Here is a 20,281-nt window from a genome sequence, read left to right as displayed (position 1 = left end):
ATGTTCAAGCGCAGAGGCACTAACGCTAACTATAGCCTCCATAGTAATAGACACCACAATAGGCTGGTCGCCGAACCACACAGACTTGCCAAGTCGGAGCGATCTGTGTACTATCTAGGCCCCTCTGTTTACAATCGCCTGCCTAACTCGGTAAGAGATGCAGCTTCCACCGCGGCTTTTAAGGTTAGGTTAAAGAAGTGGTTGACACAGGAGTCATTTTATTCATATGACGAGTTTGTTTGTCTACCGATTATTATGTAAAGGTAAATAAGTATGTATATCTTATGACATACTAAAATATTTAAATATGAATATATTTAAATAATTGTAATTACATTAATTTTATTGATAAGATAAAATTATTGTAAATAATTGTAACCTGGACATGTAACAATTGTTATTAATAATATATTTCATTTGATTTCATTTCCATTTCCAGTGCATTAGGTTTTGAGATACCGCCTTTTAGCATAAAGGGGTCCACTGACTATCAGTTCGCCGGACGATATCGGCCTGTCAGTTAGAACAAAAATTTGACAGTTCCGAACAACTGACAGGCCGATATCGTCCGGCGGACTGATAGTCTGTGGGCCCCTTAAGGAGGGCTGAGTGTGGCTAGATATAATTCTTGTATGTATAGGTAGATGGTAGAAAACAAAATTTACCAAACAAATATTATTTAATTAAATCTAGATGTATATATGTGATTAAAAATGTTTGGATAGTGTTACTAACCTTACATTGCAAATGAACTAGGAAACAAATTAAATTTGAAACGTAAATAGATTTTTTAATATGTAGTGCATAATGACAGAAATGGGCGTATTTTGACGAATACCGAACCAGAAAAGCCATATGCAAGGACTTTTTCTTTTCTCTGTAGGCCTCGACTAGCATTCTTAGTTCAAAGATAGGATCTATAGTGCCACAGCCAGGACGAAACCCATACTGACATCCTGAGACCGTGCACTCTTGCCGGGGCCTTGAGTTGATTACGCGCTCGAAGTTTCATGATGTGATACATGACCTTAATACCTCGGTAGCTTCCACAATCCTGTACACTACCTTTGCTTTTATAAATTGGCTTTATTAATGCTCAATCTCCACGAGTTGGGCATTTTGCGGCTGGTGAGGATGCGGTTAAGAAGGTCAGTAAGTATGATCACACCATGAGGACCCATGTATGGTATGTCGAAAGTAGGCTGCCGAATAGAATAATCGCATTTAGGACATAATGCGAAAAGAAAATTAGCGGCAAGGAAAGTATGCGTTAAGGAAAGTAGTCTAACAAATCCATAATTCCATATAGACAAAAGGTTAAACTACTTTTTTATTTATGGCAAAGTGATGGTCCCTTATAGGTCAACTATTAAGAAAGGGTTAAATTAAAAGTAACACCAGAACCAAAAACCATTTTTATTTGAACATTAACTAGGTTTTTAAGATTATCACATTAATTAACAATTTGGCTACCTAATTTCTACCAACGTCACAGTCATATTACCCATCTTTGAAAGAGCTTCGAAGTACATATTATTTACCTACCTACTTACATTGAGTGCTCTGGGATGGACTTTTTTACATTAACAAGACAAGATACAGATGTAGTGCATAATTGCTTTCCATCGTATCTTCTCGGGAACGTTCGTACTTCTCATGCTACTTCAGATAACGTCAGTACTTTTTGTACCAATAAGTTCGTACCAAGCAAGACACGTTCGTACGTTATATAAAATAATTATGCACTACATCTGTAATATTGGTTAATTACGTCATGCTTTCTGGCAACCCCACATAGCTGAGAGTATCAACAAAACCACTTCCGTGGTCTCAATATTCTTAGATATATCGAGGGCATTCGACTTTGTTAATCATACAATAGGTACTTTTACAGAAACTTGAGATGTATGGGATCAGGGGGAAGAGGCTAGAATGGATTTGGGAGTTACTTAGATAACCGAATGCAATGTGTAGAAATTAAGCTACTGTCAACAGAATCAAAACACCTAAGTAAGTCATTTATAAAAGAGGCCTACAGATCTGAATTTAGAGCATGTAACACAGGGGTTCCTCAGGAAAGTATACTGGGGCCTTTGCTTTTTTTACTTTACGTTAATGACTTGCCAGAAGCAACCATAAATAAATGCATAATGTTTGCTGATGAAACAACGACTGTGGTAAAATGTGACAGGAAAGATACGTTTGAAATTAATATTAACAGAGAACTGACTGACATCATTGGATTTCCAAATTAGAAATGAAATAATTAAATAAGAACAAAAAAACACCGTTTTCGTTTCCATACAAAAAGTATTTGATATCCCTACCATCATACCATGTTCTGGGGTTATCATTTATCACGGAATACTGTTGATAGCGGCGACGGAATATTGATAGAGATAAAAAAACGTAATACCACGGTGACTGGCAGCTACTTACTACGCTACCCTTAAAGAACAGTTACGAGAGGTGATCAAGCACAAACTTCGGGGAAAACTTAGTAGAGGTGTGCCGGGTGTGCTACGATTCACCCATTGACACTACTTCAATTACCAAGGCTGCTGTTGCAATGTGTGGCTTCGAGGAAATTCGCCACCTACCGTATAGTCCCGACACAAGGGGATAGAAATGCTCATTTACAGATGTCAAAAGTGTATTGAAATAGAGAAGGAATATATCGAAAAATAAAAATAATTTTGTAAATGTATGCTCTTATTTTGTATGTTAGGTCGGAAACTTTTGGACCGCACCTCGTAGCATCCGAGTTCGTTCCACCCTGTTGCCCGTGGGACGGGGACGCAGAGTAGTACACCACTTTTCTGCACTAGAGCAGAAACGTTTCACTTTTTAGAACTACAACGACCCACTTTCAGAGCATGAGCAATATAATAATATGATTACACAGGTCCCGGATGCCGACATATTTGCAGATAGGCCGGGAAAGTTCATCAAAGCCGCCATAACGGCTTTGAACTGCACCCAACTTAGTAATTAGTAATTAATTAATAATTTTATTGTTTATTGACTACGCTGTTTTATTATTTTTATTCTTTATGTTTGACTTGCTTGTTTCACCGTAACTAGTGTTTTGTTGTTCTTCTATGTAGTTTGTAATTTTATGGTGTTATTTGTGTCAGATTTTTGTATTTGTTAATTAATTATGCATAATGTTTACCGTGTAAGCGATTTTGTATATTACTGTAAGCTTATATGAGAGAATAAATAAATGAAATGAAATGAAATGAGATATGAAAAATGTGTATGTTTGCTTGCATGCTGATACAAGGTTTGTTTATAATAACTTAAGACCTCGTGTTACTGTATTCTGACAATGATTGCGTTTTTGGCGTTTTTTTCATCAGGATATAGTACACCGAACTATAGGGAAGGGGTACCTACAATTTTTTAATGTTTATTAAATATTATTAAAAAACCCAAATTGCAATATGGGGTTGCCAGAGAGCATGACGTGGTTAATTGACTTTCAAATGGTATATGTACATTGTGATAATTCGGCACATTATTACTAGAGTCCGCAATCTCGTCGCGCTGGCAACTTGATAGATTGATAGGTTTGGGAGTAAATAGATACTCCCATCCTTTACAGTAGGTATCAACTTAGTTTTTAATTATTTTTTGTATGCGCTATGCGTACTGACTGTCTGAAATAAAAGCTTTTTATTTTATTATATCTTTCCCATCACGGAACAATGGTGTTCTGGACCTTTGAAAGGCGTACGCGGAGCCGAAGCTAACACGTAGAGACGCACACACACACACACACACACACACACACACACACACACTAATGAAATGTAAGGGGTACACGGTACACCGAGCGGATGCTGCCCTTGCCCGTGTCATGGGACGCACGCAGAGGCAGCACCCACCATCGTGTAAGGACTATTCAGAGTTGATGGAATCTAAAATGAACAAGGTTATTGGGAGAAAGCGATGGACTAAGTACTGAGCTATGGTATAAAATACCGGACGCCTGCCGCCTGCCTAATAAAACGGTATGCAATTTTATTTCCGGCAGACGGTGACTCGCCCTCACAAGATGCGACATCTAGGATGGCTCAGGGGCAACACCGATGTGAGCGGCTTAGGGTCGTCGAGAGGTGTGCGCCGATTTCTACCCAGTGGTTGTTAACAGCCACTGTGCCAACTCGCGTCTTATGCATATTTCATTTCCACCCCTGAAGCTTATAGCTCTAACGACTCCACTCTGGCCGGCCAGTCAAGGCAAGCCAGAGGCAGAAAATCCCGTTCCTCCCACCCACATTCGGGTGACAGAACTCCCCAGGAACACTCTGGTACGTGAGGTCGCTACTCCCCAACAGCTCGCCACAAGCTGCCCTACGTTGACTGATTGCACATGGTAAAACCAGCGGGCGATGGGGTCCACACATCCCTACGCCTTTTCACATTCGTACGCCTTTATTTTATTTATATATTATTATATTACAATATCTGACTATATAATTTAAACCTGTTCATTCACTCCCCAACCTAACCGACCATCTTGACAGCGGGCGGAGATTGTAGATTATAATTATAACATATTTATTATGATACTTTATAATAATACTAGCGACCCGCCCCGGCTTCGCACGGGTAGTTCAACAAATTTACACAAAACATATTAACCCTCTTCTTGAATCACTCTATCTATTAAAAAAACCGCATCAAAATCCGTTGCGTAGTTTTAAAGATCTAAGCATACATAGGGACAGACATACAGACAGCGGAAAGCGACTTTGTCTTATACTATGTAGTGAGGATTATCAATATTTGAACTGAATTACAAACGGAATCATTACCTCGAAACCTTCAGAACTACAAATACCTACATATTTTGAACTATAATAATAGTGAATACAAATATATTTAGGGATATATAAATGTAAAAAATTTAATTAACTACTATCAACCTTTAACAGTACGTTTTATTACTATAAAATAATATATTAACTTACATAATATAATGAAATCAGTCTTACAATATGTGTAGATATTTATGGTTTGGAATTTTATTGTAAACACTACGATGAGAGTAAAATCTTGACATGAACGCCCCTTACCTAAGGTTCGCAATCCAGATCCGAAATGTATGGAAATGAAGGATCCGTCGGAAATCAGAAAGATGACTATAAAAGTGTTTATCATCAATTGGGGCTGTTTGGAATGGAAGCCATGGGGCTATTATAACAATCTATACATTACACATGGATAAAATCTTTATCTATTTACAATAGGTACATGAATTAGGTTAATTTTATTGTTACTGTTTATTGTTAAACATTGTCATAAATGCTTGCTTATTGCGTAACTTGTAAATAATAGTTGTCTTATAAGTGAAATTTCTGCAATTTCTTAGACAATAAAGTTTCTTTAAACCGAAGTACATTAATAAAATATAGTGTTTTCAATCTTGACATTCGATTCCCATTTTGATCCCTTAACGTCTTTATCTCCAGACTCCGAACAGAGGAGAATCCCTCATACTAGTACTTACACAAAATTACAAAAATTTTATATGTGAATACGAACTTACCACAATGACAAATAAATAAATTTCTACTCTCATCTGTTACTTAATTCGGGTTAAATCTATATTTTTATGTACCTATAGATAATGTTATATACATTACGAAATTACACATGTATAAAACTAGATGCTTAGTGGAGAAAAAAGGGGGCTGAAAATCGAAATTAATATAATTATATCTGCAATGGTTAAATGTAGCGAAAAGTTCATAGTACGGACCTACCTACGCTTCACAGTTTTAAAGAAATGTTATTACTCGAATAATCATGTTTGTCACAAGGTCTTGCAAAGGCATTTTACTGCAATGATTCTGTAACTGAAATAATTAATTAAAGAAGATAATGTAGAATAATACTAGTAGTTAAAGTAATTTGAGTTATACTCTGTTCACATTAAAATCTGCATATGAAGGGTACACGAAAAGAACATGTCTAGTCACTTTTTTCGGAAAATTAGATTTTCATTTCAAAATGTAGAGCTCTTAATGAACTATTAGTTATATCTTTTGCTACTATTATATAATATATTGAACACAACTTTTTATTTTGTTAAAAAAGACCTGGTCACGGCATTACCATACATTTTGACATGGTTCCAAATTTTAAAACCGCGATTACTCAAAATGTTACTAAAGTGACTAGACATGTTCTTTCCGTGTACCTTTTATATCGTTAAGCTCGGCAATAATAATGTACGTAACTATTATCAGAAATTGTTACGGGGAGACCGAGGGGTTTTGAAACAGAGGTGAGTTGGAACAACGTCAATTTTTTCAGAAATACTTATAATCTTTCACAACCACCAAGGAAACAACCGAAACTCATTAACCAACCGTAATCGGTTTCAACTAATACTTTAATTAAAAATGAGTTATCTACTATTGCAGCAGCTGAATCAACAAAAAAATATAATCAAGGTTCCATACTTTCATGGAAACAAAACGCACTAAAAATAGAGGAAAACAGACCAAAAAAAATGGAAACATAAAAAGAGACCGCATAATATGTGCCTTTATATAAAATAAGAGGTACTTGTTTAATTAATATTATGTCCGTTAATAATAATCTCACGTAACGAATGTGCATAACACGGTCTGTATTCATTGTAATATTATGATCAATAAATATGTTTGAATTTTAATTCGAATTTGAATAGTAGTTTGTTTAAATTTTAACTGTTATTGTTGCGTTAAAATATGTTCTTTTTAAAATATTCAACATGAGTTAAGAATACGTACTTAAAAAATATGAATGGTAATTTTTGAATTTTAGTCAAAAAAACCTTTAAATGAATAAAATATTACAGCCTCAGTTATCCAAACACAATACTGTTTCAAATCTCATCGACCCAGGTTTTAACTCCCCACAAAATGATTTGTCACGTTTAAGTTATTTTTCATTTCTCATGCTCTGAAAGAGGGTCATTGTTGTTCTAAAAGGTGCGCAGAAAATGATACGTGTCTGCACTAGAGCATTTTACGTTCGAAGTACGACTTTTTTAATTTTTTTACGATACGCAATTGAAATTTGAGTTTAAATGGATTTGTAATAAATTTTTCATTTTGATATTTGACTCTCCATTCCATAAATAACGATACTTTTGTCTGAATTGTTAATTGAAAGTACCCTCAAGAAATACTATAAAAATGTATACTTAGTCATGTTTTAAAAAAAATACATGCATTTTACTTTCCTCGTATTCGAAATGAAAAGTAGAGTGTTTAACTCGGGTGAAAGGCATCATTTCTGCCTCGGACTATTGGCGCTCTCACTGCATTCGAGCGCCAAAATACCTCGGCAGAAATGAGTGCCTTTCGTCCCTTGGTTAACAATCTACTATTTTAATACAGTTGCTCAAAAAGTGCTACTTTACGTAGCTGTTTAGCGTGCGAAAAGTTGGTTTTCGCGAACAAGTGCTTTTTACTTTTCCAATTTTTTTTTAATTTATACTTGTTCCAATTCACGACTACTTATTGATGAGTGTTAATATTATTTTCCTTTAAACGTCGTAATCTACATAAAAACCTACTGTTAATGTAAGAATACGAAATATATACATATTTCATATTTTATTACTTAGCTCTTCATCATTATAACACGTTTATTTTTTAATATTGAATATTGAAAAACCGTTCTTAATAAGTTGTCTGAATGGAACGGAATAGCTATGGAAGTTAGAGGTAGGAATAGCTGCCGAAACGCCTGTCAAAGAAGAGGCGTTTTTTCTTACTGCAAGCATGTTTTAAGTTTCCGAAGTTTTTATTCTTAACTTGTTGTTTTTATAATTTTTTCGCAAGTGTATTAAAAGACGTCGTTCGATATACGTGCGGAAATGTCATTCTTCACTCGTCCCGAGTCCTGCCACTCGCCTACGGCTCGTGGTAAGATATCTCGGTACTCGTGAAGTAATAACATACTTTCCGCACTAGCGTCGAAATGTACTATTTTCGTGCAAGTGTTTATAAGATACGCTACGCTTAAAAGAAGAATAATATGGACTATCGATTGGTACTAGTCTTGTATAATTCTAGCGAAAATATACGACACATAATGTCAAAATTGTTTTAACTCCCCGCGGTCTCCCCTATTACGTTAATCTGTGGCATAGAGTGAGAATAGGCATTTCACCTTTCACCTACTTATTAAAAACCGGCTAGTAGACCAACCAGAATGCAGTCTTTTCTATATCACAAAACACGTGCCTTTTCGGCGTTTTAGAACTTTCTGGCCAGCCCCGTATGACAACGACGCGAGCGCGAATCACAAGCGCGCACAGTATAATCAAAGATAGATATAACTCCGTAATAGATGGATACAGTCTAAGGAAAAAACGTGCCTCGAAAATCACGAAAATTTGACTCGCGATCAGATGGCGCCACTAGTTTTGACCTACACTCGTATAGAGGGCGTTGACTGTTTCGTTTGTTATTTATAATTTTAACGCATACCAGTGAAAGAACATGGGTCAAAATCATATAAAAATAATTAATCCAAATAAAAAAATAATTTATCCATATTTAAATACATTTTAACGTATTTTTTTAAATCTTCATTTTTAGTTTTAAAGTATGTCGATAGATGGCAGTGAATTTACAGTGGTTACAAAATTTACTATGACAGTATCGCTCTATCTTATTATATCCTCATTGGTATAATCAACTGTACTGTACTGTGTAGTACAATCAGCTAGGCTAGGAGTGTCTCAGCTACCATCCCCAGTTTGTAAAATGCTCTGATTTATCCATACCCCTTTTGCTGGCGTCGATTGATCCTGTCTCGGATTTCTCTAATGTAGGCTTCAGGCTCGTCTGATAGAGTAATTTTGAAGTCTTGAGTGTCTTCACTGGGCTCCGTTGACGTTACAACATATATATCTTTGGGGATGTTCTTTTGTTCTATTCCTTTACTTTCATAAAGCCCGTTTTCTAAATCTCGCTGGAATGAGACGTCGGTCTGGGCATATTTGTGTTGATAATAAATTATATTACGTTCAAAGTCGAATTTGATCTTTTTATCCGATGTCGACCTTAGTGATCCTCTTGTGATTCTTTTGTCACCAAAGGCGCCATCTTTAAGATTATTACCTGTTAAAAATATAAAATTAAAACTTAGAAAGTACCGGTAACCGCTGTTTAATTCTTGTACCTACTTATATCAGGATAATTACGGTAGGTAATACACACACACACGTGCAGTGCATATTTGAATGCGATATTACAGGGTGGCCCAAAAATACGTTGACAAAGTTTTTTCTAATTATTTTATTACTAGCAACCCGCGCCGGCTTCGCACGAGTGCAATGCTGATGATTATATATATAAACCTTCCTCTTGCATCACTCTATCTATTAAAATTCTCTATTAAAAACCCTGGATCAAAATCCGTTGCGTAGTTTTAAAGATCTAAGCATACATAGAGACAGACAGACAGCAGGAAGCGACTTTGATTTTGATTTATACTATTACGTAACTCATTATTATTCACAACGACGGGACTTAATCGCGTAAAATAAGTTTTAAATTTACCTCCGACGTTTAGAGGACGGCGTTGTCACCGTGGTCTTTAAAACTTATTTTACGCGATTAAGTCCCGTCGTTGTGAATAATAATGAGTAAAAATCGTGAAAGTTTAAATCAGTGTTTTACCTACGTAACTAGTACAAAATAAGTTAAAAATTAAAACTACAGTATTTTTGAAAGCATTCAAGCTATATAAAGCACAACTCCTTGAGGATAAAGATAAAAAAGTTCGCTTTGAGAGATGTCGGTTGATTAAGCAAAATGTACTTTTTACTGACGAAAAACATTTTTGTATTGAACAGGCCATTATGAGCAAAATGACAGAATTTTCTCTTCTAGTCGCCTTGCAGAAGCCGCAGTTATTCCGCATCGCCAAAAGCCGGATTCAGTAATGCATGGTTTGGGGTGGTATTTGCAGTAGTGTGCAGCAGTGGTGCAAAGATAATTTTCCCGGATTCAAAAGTTCAAAAGAGTGACCACCATACTCGCCTGATCTAAATACAATGGATTATAGTTAGTGGTCAATCTTAGGACCACATTTATCAATCTTAGGGCCTCTGCTACTAAACACAAAAGTAAACGCTCTAAAAGCAACACTTACTAAAGATTGGGAAAAAATATCCTTGGGCATATCGTTGAAAATTTTAACAAACGTTTGCGTTTGTGTATCAAAGCGAAAGGAGGTTATTTTGAAGACAATAAATTTTTGTTGCATAAAACGATTGTATTTTTAATTATTAACTTATTTTGTACTATAGTAACGTAAGTAGTTAATAAAATAATTAGAAAAAACTTTGTCAACGTATTCGTTGGGCCATCCTGTATGTAAAATGAACACCTAGTTTACAAGTTACATTATTACAATAGGTAACTAAAACAGAAAACTAAGTACTCTCATGGAACAAATCTCAAACTGAACTGTGCCAGAAAACTTGTAGCACTTTATAAGGGTAAGTTTCCTGCAATTTTATTATGTAGGGACGTCGAATATAGTCGCAAGGAAAATAGCGTGTGATATTAAATGACATTTATGGCTTTTATTTGAGTCATCTATTTTCTTTATTTTAATGTACCTATTCGACGATATTGTAACAACAAAAAAAGCCCGGATTCGTTCAAAAAGAAAGAAACGTAATTGGGTATTTATTTCGTCACCCTGCAATAAAATGTTGTGAAACTTGTGAATAGATAGAGTTCCCTATTCTGTACTTACATAAAAATGCGCAATTGCCTCGTATTTCGTAAAAATCCTCCACTGAGTTACGAAAAGGTATGGTATTTTCGTAATTCAACAGTTAATCTACATATATTTTTACGGTCCCAAATTGGCTTATGCAAATCTAACGGAAAAAAATCGACAAAAAATTAAAAATCGGCCCACCTAAGACAACAGTCGCTACTCGCTTTGATTGTTTACTAATGAAACACTTGAATAGTATAAATTTAGCATTATTACACGAGTGGATTAAGCGATAAAGCGCAGTATTCATACTAGGTGTTCGCAGAACTTGATCGAATCAGAAACACGGAACCGCGCTCCAGAATTGGAGATGACGTAGACGTATTTAGGTCTCAATACCGCTAAGTTAAAGTGGGACTGATCTGGGCCTGTCTGCCACATGGACAACGAAAAGTGGGCCACCACAGAAGGCACGGGACACCACAGATGGCCGCCGCCGGGGTAAAGGCAAACCGAAAAATAGCCACATTCTAAGGCGAATGGTGGGGAATAGCAACCGACAGTATTGACTGAAGAACAAGAGCGAAGGGCTTTACCTATACTCTATTTGTTTATTACACAAACCACAATAAGGTATTTTATTGGGCAAACATATTCATGTCAATTGATTTAACTCGATGTGACAAATATTACAGAAGTTATAATTCGTAATAAAATTACTTGCTTAACAATTTATATTGGTACTACTTACAATTAAGCTGATAATTAATAGTGCTATTTTTCTAAAAGGAATATATCCAGCTCAACGAGGGAGAGGAGTGTTAGGGTCGGCAACGCGCATGTAACTCCTCTGGAGTTGCAGGCGTACATAGGCTACGGAGACTGCTTAACATCAGGCGGGCCGTATGCTTGTTTGCCACCGACGTAGTATAAAAAAGAAAAAAATCGGGATGATTTGATTAATCAATATTTATTAATTTGGTTTTGTAATACCTACTTGCTTATTATTAAGGGGTCCACTGACTATCAGGCCGCCGGACGATTTCGGCCTGTCAGTTGTTCGGAACTGTCAAATTTTAGTTCTAACTGACAGGCCGATATCGTCCGGCGGACTGATAGTCAGTGGGCCCCTTTATACTTGGCCCTATTAAAGAACCTAAACAACAACCGGCCAAGTGAGAGTCGGACTCGCGCACCGAGGGTTCCGTACTTTTTAGTATTTGTTGTTATAGCGGCAACAAAAATACATCATCTGATACAGCCTGCTGACAGACACACAGACGGACAGACGGATAGCGGAGTCTTAGTAATAGGGTCCCGTTTTTACCCTTCAGGTACGGAACCCTTAAAACGGGGCGGATTCTTTAGCAATCTGAGGGTAATTGAGAACATTACACGATTAAATAAAATAGGTTAAAGCCAAAACGATGATGATCCAGGCACTTTTGTATTGGGTTGGTTAACTAATAAATGTTTGAAGTACTCAAAAATATATATTAAGAAAAATTAACATGTATATATATATCTAAAGAAATATGGCGTTATTCATAAACGCGTTACTGGCCTGATTTAGCTGTGAATCGTTGGTCTTTATCTGTCATTTTGACTTATGTATTTGTAAGAAAGGGATAAAACATTATTTAACTAAATCAGGCCCGTCAAGTTTTATGAATAGGGGGATAGACTGTAGCAGTGAGATAGGTAGGTACCCAAATAAACTAACAGAATAAGACTAGGTACAAACCTGAGTTGTCTGTGCTGCTGGAGGCGGGGTTTCGCCCGAGAGCGAGCGTCGTGTAAGAGCTGCGCTGCACGGCCCGCGCTCCCGGTCGGCAGCACCGCACCAGCGTGTTCTGAAAATAATTACCTGCGAGATTTATTCCAATACGCATGCTCACTACATTCTTACATTAGTGGATTTTCAATAACAATAAATTATCACAGTAATTTAATATAAAAGCACCCACATAATTTAAATTCATGACAATTCGGTTTTGAATTAAAATAGAGGCATCTGCGTTTTATATCTAATTTCGGGACAGCCATTTTGGCAAATTCCATTCAGTTAATTAAACACACTGTTTTAGAGAAACCAAATATTTCAGTACCAATACAACACATAGCTGCGTTTTGTATAACGAACTATTAGTACCTATTGTATATTACAATGACATTTCATTCGAAGATAGAAATTCCAGGACAAGGTTGTTATTAATTAAGCTATCAATTATACAGCAGCGTGCATCTCGATAACAATTGTTCAATAGCGATATCGTGCATCTTACCACACAAAACGATAGTAATAAAATAAAATAATATAGAAAAAAGCCTGTTATTTCTTGCAATTAGTTACAATGTCAGCATAAATTTAAAAGGAATAAACATAATACGATAGTTAAAAAAATATTCGTAATGTCATTATTTACACACAAATTAAATTTAAATTGAATTAAAATACCACAAAAATATTTCTACTAAGCTAGAACCCCTTCTCGGGTAAAGCGATAGTCGATAAAATATTTTGCTACGTCACTTTAGTATAAGTGCCCCGAGTTATCCCAGTTGCTTATACTCGTAGTTTTAATGACCCCGGCAGATTGGTGGGTCTAGCTGAGAGAATGACAAAATGAGACGTAAACACTGCGAGGAGTTTATTTAATAAAAAAAAATGTAAAGTGGAAATAGCGAGAAAGTCCGGCAGAAATCTTCGGGACCATGTTTCCTGTATAAAAGTGTGTCACTAGGTGTTTTATTTGAATATTTTCAAATATTAATTAAGTTTCATGTCCCTACTGGGCCAATCAAGTGAAAACCGTTTATAGAAAACGCCAATGGAACTTAAATATAAACGTATAATCATTATAAATATCGGGGAGACCGAGTTTTGCTCGGAAAACATAAAAAGCCTAGCTAGATCGATCTTTCGCCCTCGAAAACCCCCACATAGCAAATTTCCAGATATAGGTATATACAAGAATTGCTCGTTTAAAGGTATAAGATTAGGTACGTGTATTTCAGTTCGCATCTGTCATTTTTAAACAAATTAATTTTTCAGTTAGATTTGAAATCATCAATCGAGACTTCATAGAAACATTTGCTGCATGAAAAAAGCAAACTGAAAATAATGCATGCCAATGCAGCCTTTGCGATTGGTGCTATCATGTTATTTCTACTTTTCGATTGGTGTTGATGAAAAAATTAAGAGTACTAACCTTGAAAGCTTCCCGAAATTTGTTGGACATGATGTGGTAAAGTATGGGGTTGATGCTGGTGGAGAAGTAGTAGAACACCCCAGAGATGTAGGTGAGGATGGTGTAGGCGTGCAGCAGCAGGCTGGAGCGCGGCCGGTGGTGCTCGTCCGTGCCGTAGATGGCCACGAGCCTCTGGGCGTGGAACGGCGCCCAGCATATGAAGAATGCCACTACCACGGCCACTGCGAAACGAGGACTCATTTATGCTTGTATAATATCAAAAGCGTACTAGTGCCGACGACATATCATTGTTTCCAAAAGAAAAAATCGGCCAAGTGCAAGTCGGACTCGCGCACAAAGGGCACAGAATAAGTAATAGTATTATCATACAGAACGGCCATGCACCGCCCCGCCCAGACTCTAGTTACCTCGCCCCGCGACACCAGATTGACGGCCGTTTGCCGGCCGCTCAGTACTATTTTTAAGCAACTTACTCACACTATGACGCATGATGCGTGTACAGACGTGCCGTTCACACATAGAAACGCAAGTGATTTTTGATGTGTAGCGTGTCCGCCCTGTGCAAAGGGTTCCGTACCATTACGCAAAAAACGACAAAAGAATTATGTCTGTTGTATGGGAGCCCCACTTGAATATTTATTTTATTTGTTGTTATAGCGGCAACAGAAATACATGATCTGTGAAAATTTCAACTGTCTATCACGGTTCATGAGATACAGCCTGGTGGCAGACGGACAGACAGACAGACGGACGGACAGCGGAGTCTTAGTAATAGGGTCCCGTTTTTACCCTTTGGGTACGGAACCCTAAAAACCACGCCAGAGACGATTGAATAGATAAGGTAGTTCATATTTCATACTTTGGTCTATTTAATATCAAAAAGTATTTGTTGTATATTGACTTGTATAAAATATTAATTAGGCAGGTACCTACTATGTAATTACAAAAAAAACTAGTTTTACATAATATAATACTTTGATACCAATATTATAAACAAATATATAATATTATTATTTATCTCCACGGGACTTAATCGCGTAAAATAGTTTTAAAATGTACCTCCGACGTTTCGAGGACGGCGTTGTCCCCGTGGTCCAATGATTTTTTTATTTGTATTTATTATTTCTATATAATTTTGACCCATGTTCTTTTACTGATATGTGTTAAAATTGTTAAATTACAAACGAAACCGTCAACGCCATCTAAAAGAGAATAGGCCAAAGGTAAGGTAAGGTGAGGTAAGGTGGTATTGGTGGTAGCGCCATCTGTGCGATAATCAAATCTTCTTGATTTCCGAGGCACGTTTTTTCCTTAGACTTTATTGATCTTATACGGAGTTATTATAGGTCTTTACCACGAAACACACAATATTTTTTTATCGTACCGTTAAATTGTTCGTTTTTGAATTTGAAACCTTCCAATATTCAACAAAAGTACAAAATAAAATTTATGAATATGTACATATGTACAAGTACAATTCATTGCACAGAGAGCTAACGAGGTTATAAATATGTATTTGCTAATATTATATTAGAAACATACAGATTAACCATTGACATCTTGTTAACAAGGGGCGTTCTTTATTTCTGCTCAGTTACATAGTTACAATTCAGTATGATTCCATAATAATACGATAATAGGTACATTTCTAATAGAGTATTAAACTCGTAATCCATATTCCATAAAGGAGCTTAGCCTCCTCGCTATCAAGCACTTTTATTACCTGCCTAGCAACATGAAAACAAATTTGAACATGAAAACGGACAAGAAATTGTAGAAAATTATTGAGTACGCCACTGTAACAACTCTGTGTGTGTGTGTGTGTGTGTGTGTGTGTGTGTGGTGTGTGTGTGTGTGTGTGTGTGTGTGTGTGTGTGTGTGTGTGTGTGTGTGTGTGTGTATGTGTGTGTGTGTATGTGTGTGTGTGTGTGCGCGTGCGTGGGTGCGTGCGTGTGTGCGTGTGTGTGTGTGTGTGTGTGCACTGTGTGGTAACTGTCACATTTCTGACGTCAATAATTTAATACGGCAATTTTTTAGTTCTATTTTATTTCATTTATAATATTTTATGTCGCACTATAACCGTCGCGTTGTTTCCCTTGTGACCAACTGACAGACTTGATTCAATATTCTGATTGAATTTCCAATAACTAATAATTGTAAGTCTAATATCTAATAATTGTATGCTGATTTACAATTATTGGATTTACAGCCATTCATCACTCCGGTCCTGAACGGGGTCCCTTTGTTTGACATAATTATTGAAAGTCATAATGTAATGATTGTCATATTAACATTAGTCATAATTCTGAAACCGTTACACTTTTCAGGATTTTCCTCGGGTTATCCTACAGATAGGTTAGGTTAGGTTTGTTTTATGGCAATCCTGAAAAGTTACGCGTTTCTGAGAAAAACCAAATTATGACTAATGATAATATGACAATCATTACATTATGACTTTCAATAATTATGTCAAACAATAAAGACCCGTCCTGAACATTTAAAAAAGAAATTGTATTTGAAGGAGGGTTCCATCGTAAATAAAAAGTCATAAAGTAGAAGAGAAGTATCTACACCCTATTGGTATTAAGTATTTATACATAGGTATTTAGTAGTCTGTGCACTGTGCATAGTTACCTAACATAATTTGAGAAAACAAAAAAAAATATGCCAAAATAAATAACTAATAAAACGAACAGTGATGACATACGGATCTAAGACGTGGGCGCTAACGATGGGCCTCATAAGAAGGCTCAAGGTCACTCAAAGGGCAATGGAGAGAGCTATGCTCGGGGTTTCTCTGCGTGATAGTCAGAAATGATGATATCCGCAGTAGAACTAGGGTCACCGACATAGCTCGCAGAATTGCAAACCTTAAGTGGCAGTGGGCGGGGCACATTGCTCGCAGAACTGATGGCCGGTGGGGCCGGAAGGTTCTGGAGTGGCGTCCGCGTACCGGAAGACGAACTGCCGGTAGGCCTCCAACGAGATGGAGCGACGACCTGGTGAAGGTCGCGGGAATTCGGTGGTTGCGAGCGGCACAGGATCGGTCGGAGTGGCGAGCCTTGGGTGAGGCCTATGTCCAGCAGTGGACGTCTATCGGCTGACATGATGATGATGATGATGATGAATAAAACGAAAAACACAGAAGTACCTATAACTGGAAAATCAACTAGGTACAAACATGTTGGTTAACTAGCTAGGTACCTATAAATTAAAATAATTATCTAATGCCCTGAGTAAAATTGTTAAGTATAGTTTGTCAAAAAATTGTCTCATTTCAAACATAGACAGAGAGAATCATACTATCTTTGTCTTACACTAGTACTAGCACCCAAAAGAAAATGATGAGTATAGTTTTCTTTGTTCTTATTTACTGACAAGATTTGCTTGACCAACTTATAATCAATTAATTTTTTAAATAAATCCTCACCTAGCATTTTTATGACGCGCTTCGTTGACTGGCTGTGCTTCCTCTGTACTTTATGAGTAAATCTCATTTTCAGCTTTAATTCCTTTTGCCCCGGGACGTCATTACTTAAATCGGATCTTCTTAACCTTATTCCGATTAGAGAATAAAGTACTGTTATTAGTGCCATGGGGGCAAAGAAGAAGAAGAATGTTGACATCTCGAAAGAGTGCTGTATGATGACTCGGGTCTGGAGGCACATGGCGACGCCCTGGTGGCTGCGCACGCCGAACTGAAGCGCCTGCGGCAGCGCCAGCGTCAGCGCCGCCACCCACAGCGCCACCACGTGCCGCGTGGCGCGCGACAGTTTTGACATCTTGTGCGACACGAACGGGTGGCAGATGGCCAGGTACCGCTCGATCGTGAACAGGGTTATCGTCAGCACGCTCGCGTTCGTCGACATCTCTGCCGCCAGCCCCCGGATCAGGCAGAACGCCGGACCGAACACGTACGGCCATTTCGACCATATCGAATACATCTCTTGAGGCATACCACTAATGAGCAAAAGTAAGTCTGATACTGCTAAACTAAATAAATAATAGTTTGTTGCGGTGTGCATACTTTTGTTCCGGATTATCACTAAGCACGTGAAAATATTTCCGAAAAGCCCGGTCACAAATATAATAGAGTACATTATTGTTATAGGTATCACTATATACATGGGGTCCCTTTGTGGCCCGAATATTAACACGGGGTTCACAGGTTCGTTGGTAAAGTTTGTGTCATTCACACGCAAAAAGGAGCCCATTTTATTTAATATATGGGCATTTTCACATCGTTATTTTAATTGGTGTTTACACTTTCGATCTTTCACTATACACACTGGCTTCGTCCATGAACCGTTTCCGGACCTGTAAGAACAAATAAGTTATTAATTAATTATACAGGGTGGCAAACAATTATGGGCACTAGCTCATTTTACTTAAAGGAAACATTGTTTTATTAAAAAAAAAAAAACTACATTCAAAGATGTTTTTCTTGAGTACTAAATATTCGATTTTGTGGATATTTTGTACGACAGACGAGTGTAAGACCTAATGTTTTTTGAAAAAAATGTTTTCATTAACATTAACTGTATTTATTTTTTTGGAATTTTCAGTCGGTTCGATTCCCAGGCGAGGCAAGCGAATCATTAATTATATGTATTAAAAATTAAAGATATCTAATATTGATACGGTTTTGACACCCTCTGGCACTGACCGACTTGGTATCACATTAGATCTCAAAACTTTTTTGTAGTAGAATAATTGCGTTGCGAGACTTGCATCTTTTTACATGTAATGTTTTTGGTGGGATATAATATTACGTTAAATAATTAATCATTTCTTGAATGTTTTACCGTATATTTTTTTTATCTTTTGTGTACGTATGGTAAGATATTGAAGTAATGATAAATCTTTCTTCAAAATTCCAACCCTAAGCAAATTAAAATGAGGGGAAACTTTGTTCGAATATGAAATGAGCTAAAGAGGAAAGAGGACGGCCATTTCTCCATACAAACGTAGTCTTCATTTTCCTCTCTGGGGAAAATAGTTTTACATAATTTGATGTAGGTATGATTATTAACCATAGCTAAGTCCTTACGTTCGACTTTATAATGCTCCTAACTCCTATAGCAATCAATAATTCGAAAAAAGTCAATCGTAGGGGCATAGCTGTGGTTGATATACAACAAATTGTGTCAAAATATTTTCAGTAATGCTTATATCCAGAGAGGAAAATGAGGACTACGTTCGTATGAAAAGGCGATTTCGCGCGGGTTACGATACGACCTTCAATACTTCAAGAAAAGAGCGTTCTCCCATCTTAAAGGCCGGCAACGCACCTACAACCCCCTCTGGTGTTGCGAGTGTCCATGGGCGGCGGTAACCGCTTACTATCAGGTGATCTGTCTGCTCGTTTGTCTCTTATATCATAAAAAAGACTTCGCTGTCCGTCCTTCTGTCTGTTCGTCTGTCACCAGGCTGTGTCTCATGAACCGTGATAGCTGGACAGTTGAAATTTTTACAGATGATGTATTTCTGTTGCTGCTATAACAACAAATACTGAAGTCAAAATAAAATGAATATTTAAGTGGGGCTCCCATATAACAAACGTGATGTTATTGCCGTTTTTTGCGTAATGGTACGGAACCCTTCGTGCGCGAGTCCGACTATCACGGCCGGTTTTTTATGAATATTTTCAGCTCGTATTAGCATTATTACATTGATAACATACCTACAATGCAATTGCAGTGCATGAAAATGACAAGCAAGGTCTTTCGACTAAGGCGGTCATATTAGCGACTATTATATCGTTGGCCATTAACTTACGCAGCATTTTAAGTGCTTAACTATAATAATCCAAGCTGCATTACTCCGTCAACCTCAACCGCTGACATATACAACACTATTTTACTAATCAGCGACCTTCCTCATCGGAGTCTAGATGGTGTCGCATTACACCTCGGTTGCCTTTAGTTATTAAGCCTTCTACAGATTATAAAACTTGTCTTCCGACTTGCTTCCGATTATCGTTGGACACGCCCCCCAACATGGCATGAATTGAATGTTTTCGTTTCACGACGTTTTCAACCGGTAACTATGGTTTTACTTGTACCTATTTTTTGCTTTTGGTGCTTTAGTATCTACATCAAAATTTGCAAATAATAATAATATTTTGTTTTATAACTTTCAACAAAAATATTGTAATCAGTTGAAAACTGCGTGAAACGAAAAGTCCAAGTCATGCCGGTCACGTTTACTCCAACGTTTCCAACATATCGGATGCGATCTACTCTCACTTTAACTATCGCTCCATCTCACTCTGTTGGGCCGATATATCGCAAACGTTTGTAGAGGACTTTAGATTTACA

The 20,281-nt window shown here is 37.1% G+C and overlaps 1 protein-coding gene across 5 annotated transcripts in view; it reads right to left on the bottom strand.

Annotated features, from left to right (window-relative positions):
- Window positions 1-20,281, bottom strand: part of LOC134743722 (pyrokinin-1 receptor-like) — a 94,661-nt gene that overhangs the window by 42,159 nt on the left and 32,221 nt on the right. Inside the window, exons 2-5 of one of the 5 annotated variants that reach the window (XM_063677331.1) lie at window positions 17,392-18,278; window positions 13,962-14,182; window positions 12,494-12,602; window positions 8,540-9,134 (exon numbers count right to left, since the gene is read on the bottom strand). In XM_063677331.1, coding sequence (XP_063533401.1) covers window positions 8,788-9,134; window positions 12,494-12,602; window positions 13,962-14,182; window positions 17,392-18,175 — 1,461 coding nt within the window. In that variant the 5' untranslated portion in view covers window positions 18,176-18,278 and the 3' untranslated portion in view covers window positions 8,540-8,787. Of the gene's footprint in view, window positions 1-8,539; window positions 9,135-12,493; window positions 12,617-13,961; window positions 14,183-17,391; window positions 18,279-20,281 lie in introns of those variants that run through there. The other 4 variants (XM_063677354.1, XR_010128036.1, XM_063677364.1 and 1 more) reach the window with 4 other exon arrangements.

Source organism: Cydia strobilella, chromosome 1, assembly GCF_947568885.1.
Source record: "Cydia strobilella chromosome 1, ilCydStro3.1, whole genome shotgun sequence".
In the NCBI taxonomy this organism is placed as follows: domain Eukaryota; kingdom Metazoa; phylum Arthropoda; class Insecta; order Lepidoptera; family Tortricidae; genus Cydia; species Cydia strobilella.
This window is presented reverse-complemented; position numbering and strand designations above follow the sequence as displayed.